Below are 3,874 nucleotides of genomic sequence, written 5' to 3' on the forward strand. Positions count from 1 at the left end.
GGTTAAATGTCCCCTGCCAGTCAGGGATGTGGGATGCCGACCGCTATTCCTGCCCAGACACACACCTCCGGATGCTTCTGTGCTCTGAAATCCACTTAACGTGGGTATTTCAAATGAAGAGAAGGATTCGGGCATTTTATAGCCCCACGGTCCGACCTTTTAATCTAATGTTATTTTATTGTTCCTGTTTTATTGTTCTTTTTCTGCAGCGATGGAAGCGAGTCCCATCGTGACGTCCAAGCAGCGAGAGGAGGTGGTACACGGGGTCCCGACGGAGGTGGTGTGCACGGCGTTCTCCAACTCCGTCCTCGTGGTAGTCACGCAGTACGGCAAGATGGGGACAATCGTCTACGTGGACCCCAACACAATCGGTGACAACGTGGGCAGGCCCTCGCTCACCACAAAGGTGCTCCTGGGCAAGGATGAGGTGAGAGCAGATTTACAGTGAACAGGCAGCAAGGATAAAGGGGAAATGTAGTAGGTGGGGCTGTGCAAGTTGCCAAGGAGTTGATGAATCACAGCAGTTAAGCGGTGTTTGCACAGTGGGAAGATTAATTTTAAAATCTCTTCTGAGGGAAGAGGGGTTCATCGGAAAAGTATGCACGCTCATCTGCTCTTTGACACAGCAAAAGTTTAACTAACTGTGAATGGCCTGGGGATCTGTTGTTTTGTGTCCTACAGGATACGGATTGCTTCGCAGTGTTTATGGAAGGTTTGATAATGCTCCTGTTGATTTAAGGGTTGCAAGATCAAAGATGCAGCCTTTGATAACCTTTTTGGGGTTTCTGTTCCAGTGAGTTTGTTTTCCTTTTCAAGTCCCTTTTCTCGCCCTCCACCCCCAATCTATGCCAGCCCCAAAATGGACTTTAGTTGCCCTCTCCCAAGCGTGCCTGCCAGCACCTAGCCTTGATAAAGTTTAATTTGTTTTGCTTCAACAAAATGAGTTTTTATCGACCATTTCACCAAGCTGGAGAGAAAGCAGAAGAAAATATATTTCGCAAAGTGTCAACTAGTCAAGCATTAAAACAGAAAGTTACAGAGCTACAAGATTATGAGGCTTTCCATCAGGGTTGGAGCTATCAAATATTACTTGCTAACCTTAACTAGAAAAACTCTAGCAACACAAGTTCCTGATTCTATCCGCAGCTTCCCCTTATGGAGTTCTTCAGCAATAGCCTCCCTTCTCTGGATGGGATATGCTTTGCTTTCCCTGGTGTGATGTCTGCTAACTCTGACCACTTCCACCCCCAGGCTGGTTTTGTGTTTTATTTGGTAATGGGAAGTGCCTTTGTTTACTTTGCTACATAGTATTTTTAAATCATTTTACCAACTTAAGCGATCTAACTAAACTTTAAGAAAAGGCTTCCGCTAGTTTGCTGCCTTCCTGCTTGTTGCCGTTAACATCCCTGTTGGGGATGGTGCACACTTCCAAACCACACTGGTTGCTAAAATCAAGCAAATTCATCCTTCTGATAAATATATAACTGTGGGTGTAATTAAACCCTAGACGAGCTGAATGGTTCAAACCTGCACCAGGAGAGGTTTAGACTGGACATTAGGAAGCATCTCTTTACTGAGAGGGTAACACTGGAACAGGCTTCCTAGAGAGGGGGTCGATGCCCCAAGCCTGTCAATGTTTTTGGACAATGACCTTAACAGTGTGCTTTAACTTGTCCAGGCCTGAATTGGTCAGGCAGTTGGACTAGATGATCGCTGTAGGTCCCTTCCAACTGAAATAGTCTATGCCGTTCTATTCTAGCCTATTCCTGTTAAAGAAACCTCATTAAGAAGGTTATATCCCTTTTCTTCCCTCCTTCAGCCTCGCCACTTATTTCTGGTTTTCGTTATTAAAATTAAAACCAACACGTCTTTTACACATGGCGTGCGAACACTGTGTATATAACACTATTTTGGGGTCTCTAGGAACTGCAAAAATAACATTTATTTTCCAGAGCTTGTCAGCAGAACATACCCTCTTAAGCAACAAGTTTTTAAAAGAAAATTCTTCTTGGAGACTTTTTCAGAAATCTGGCTATGATGGAAATAGAGACATTTTGATCCATGGCATTTCATATAATTTGATATTTGGTGACGTAGTTTGGGTGGGAGGATTAGCGGAAGGAAAGATTCTCTGTACCAACTTCCCAAGTTTTCCAAACTGGTGCAAAGCCCAATTCAAGTGCAGCTCCAGTTAAGTTGTTTCAGGGTGGTTTGGGTGGCTGTCCCTCCTGGGTCCAAACTCTTCCCTTTTAAGCTGGTTGAGAAAGTGGTTTGTAAAGTTCCCCGTACCATGGCCTGGCTTTGCTGACCAGCCAAACGCGTGTCTGTTCCCGGTCGTGCTGGAACCGCTCAGCAAACCGCGTGCTCAGCCCGAGTCCGGTATCGACAGGCTCTCGACACACTCCATGTCATTGCAGGACTCTTCCTCTCCGGGGCTCTCCCAGCTGTCGGAGTGCACATCTGTATACTTTGTTTTTCAGCCCCTCGTCCATGTTTGTGCCAAAAATCTGGTGTCGTTCGTATCTCAGGAAGCTGGGAACAAACCCGTTCTTCTCGCCATGGCTTTAAAGGACAAGACCATGGAAGGAATACAAGCTCTACGGGAAGTGATCCGAAGTTGCCAAGTGTGGTGAAGTTGTGCCATCTGGATTCAAGGAAATGATCTTGAGTCCATGACTCATCGCCACTTATTTAAAAGGACAAGAAATGAAAATGATGGAATGTCTTTGTGCTGGTTTTGGATGTACTGAGGAATTTCATGAATTTTTCTCTACTGTGTAGAACGTTTGTGGGTTCTGTTACTGTGACAGGTTTGCAGTCCATACAGTCAGTGATGAGACGGGTACAATTGTCTCAACATACAGGAGTATTATTTTTATTACACTGGGTAGGATATATACTTGGGAAAGGGCATGGCTCTGCGTTTGTGTCCTGAGGAGCGATAGATGCCAAGCTCTGTAGCTACGCTGTACCGCAAAGGGGGAACACCCAGTGCAGAGTGAATAAAAGAAACATTGACAAATCTAATTTTACCTGTTTTCTTTTTTGCTCCATGAAAATCACTTCAATTGAAATACAACCCTCAGTAAGAAATCAGCAGCAATTGCATAATAGGAAAGATTTTCTTGCCTGTTTTTAAGGAAATGAGTCCTATATGACTGCTTTTGTCCTTATGTCTGTCCCTTTCCTAATGTAGTCTGAATCCATTTTCCACTTTCACTCCGATTTTAAAGCGAGGCAGATAATTACGCTCTGCAAATTTCATGAAAGCTGACGTCAGGGTGGAAGACAGGAACCCAAATTAGCAGTGAGAAAAAGACAAAATAACAGCTTATGGATTGCGTGGTACCAGGACATGGGAGAGGCAGCACACACGTAGCTTGGGCCACAGGAGAGCTGTCCCTCTCCTGGAGCACCTGTTGTAGGAGACATGGGGACAGAAGGGTTTGGGGGGTTACACCGGCCTGTTTCTTCTGAGTCTGTTGGGGAAAAAAAAAAGGGTTGGGTGAAGTGACCTGAGTTGATGCAATGCTTAATAGCCAAACTTTTGCCACTTGCTTGGAAAGCACATTTCGTTTTACCTCCTCTTGGAACAAATAACCCCAAGTAGTAAATTTTTAGGTGAGCTGTTACACACTTTTGTCACATAATGAACTTGACCAAGCAGACAGAGGCCAAGGTCTTGGATTCTGGGCAGGGAGGACATGGGCTGTCTTAAGACCTGCTGGTATCAGCAGTATCGGCACAGGGCCTGTGCCTGCCCCACGTAGATCGAGTTGCTGGGTCATTTCTGTTGCTAAAAAAATCCCCTAGAAGTAGAAAAGCAGAAAATGCATTTCGAAAGGACTCTTTTCTCTGAAGTAAGGGTTATTTA

At 44.9% G+C, this 3,874-nt stretch overlaps 1 protein-coding gene across 3 annotated transcripts; it reads left to right on the top strand.

Moving 5' to 3' along the window:
* The first annotated feature begins 11 nt into the window (after window positions 1–11).
* Window positions 12–3,479, top strand: PSMG3 (proteasome assembly chaperone 3). 3 transcript variants are annotated; one of them, XM_035897224.1, is made up of 3 exons: window positions 12–100; window positions 210–427; window positions 2,481–3,479. In XM_035897224.1, the coding sequence occupies exons 2-3, from the start codon at window positions 212–214 to the stop codon at window positions 2,631–2,633; spliced, it is 369 nt and encodes a 122-aa protein (XP_035753117.1). In that variant the 5' UTR covers window positions 12–100; window positions 210–211; the 3' UTR covers window positions 2,634–3,479. The 3 variants fall into 3 exon arrangements, with proteins under 3 accessions (XP_035753117.1, XP_035753116.1, XP_009640107.1); XM_035897223.1 differs by lacking the exon at window positions 12–100 and having other exon boundaries at window positions 107–427; window positions 1,953–2,557; XM_009641812.2 differs by lacking the exon at window positions 12–100 and having other exon boundaries at window positions 165–427.
* The last annotated feature ends 395 nt before the right edge of the window (window positions 3,480–3,874 follow it).

Source organism: Egretta garzetta, unplaced genomic scaffold (genome assembly GCF_000687185.1).
Source record: "Egretta garzetta isolate BGI_Z169 unplaced genomic scaffold, ASM68718v1 scaffold57, whole genome shotgun sequence".
In the NCBI taxonomy this organism is placed as follows: domain Eukaryota; kingdom Metazoa; phylum Chordata; class Aves; order Pelecaniformes; family Ardeidae; genus Egretta; species Egretta garzetta.

Bases quoted from the DNA above. Each gene is read 5' to 3' on its own strand.
- PSMG3 (XM_035897223.1), top strand. From the start codon at position 212: ATGGAAGCGAGTCCCATCGTGACGTCCAAGCAGCGAGAGGAGGTGGTA. The intron at 428-1,952 runs GTGAGAGCAGAT...TTTATTTTCCAG, and splicing joins TGCTCCTGGGCAAGGATGAG to AGCTTGTCAGCAGAACATAC.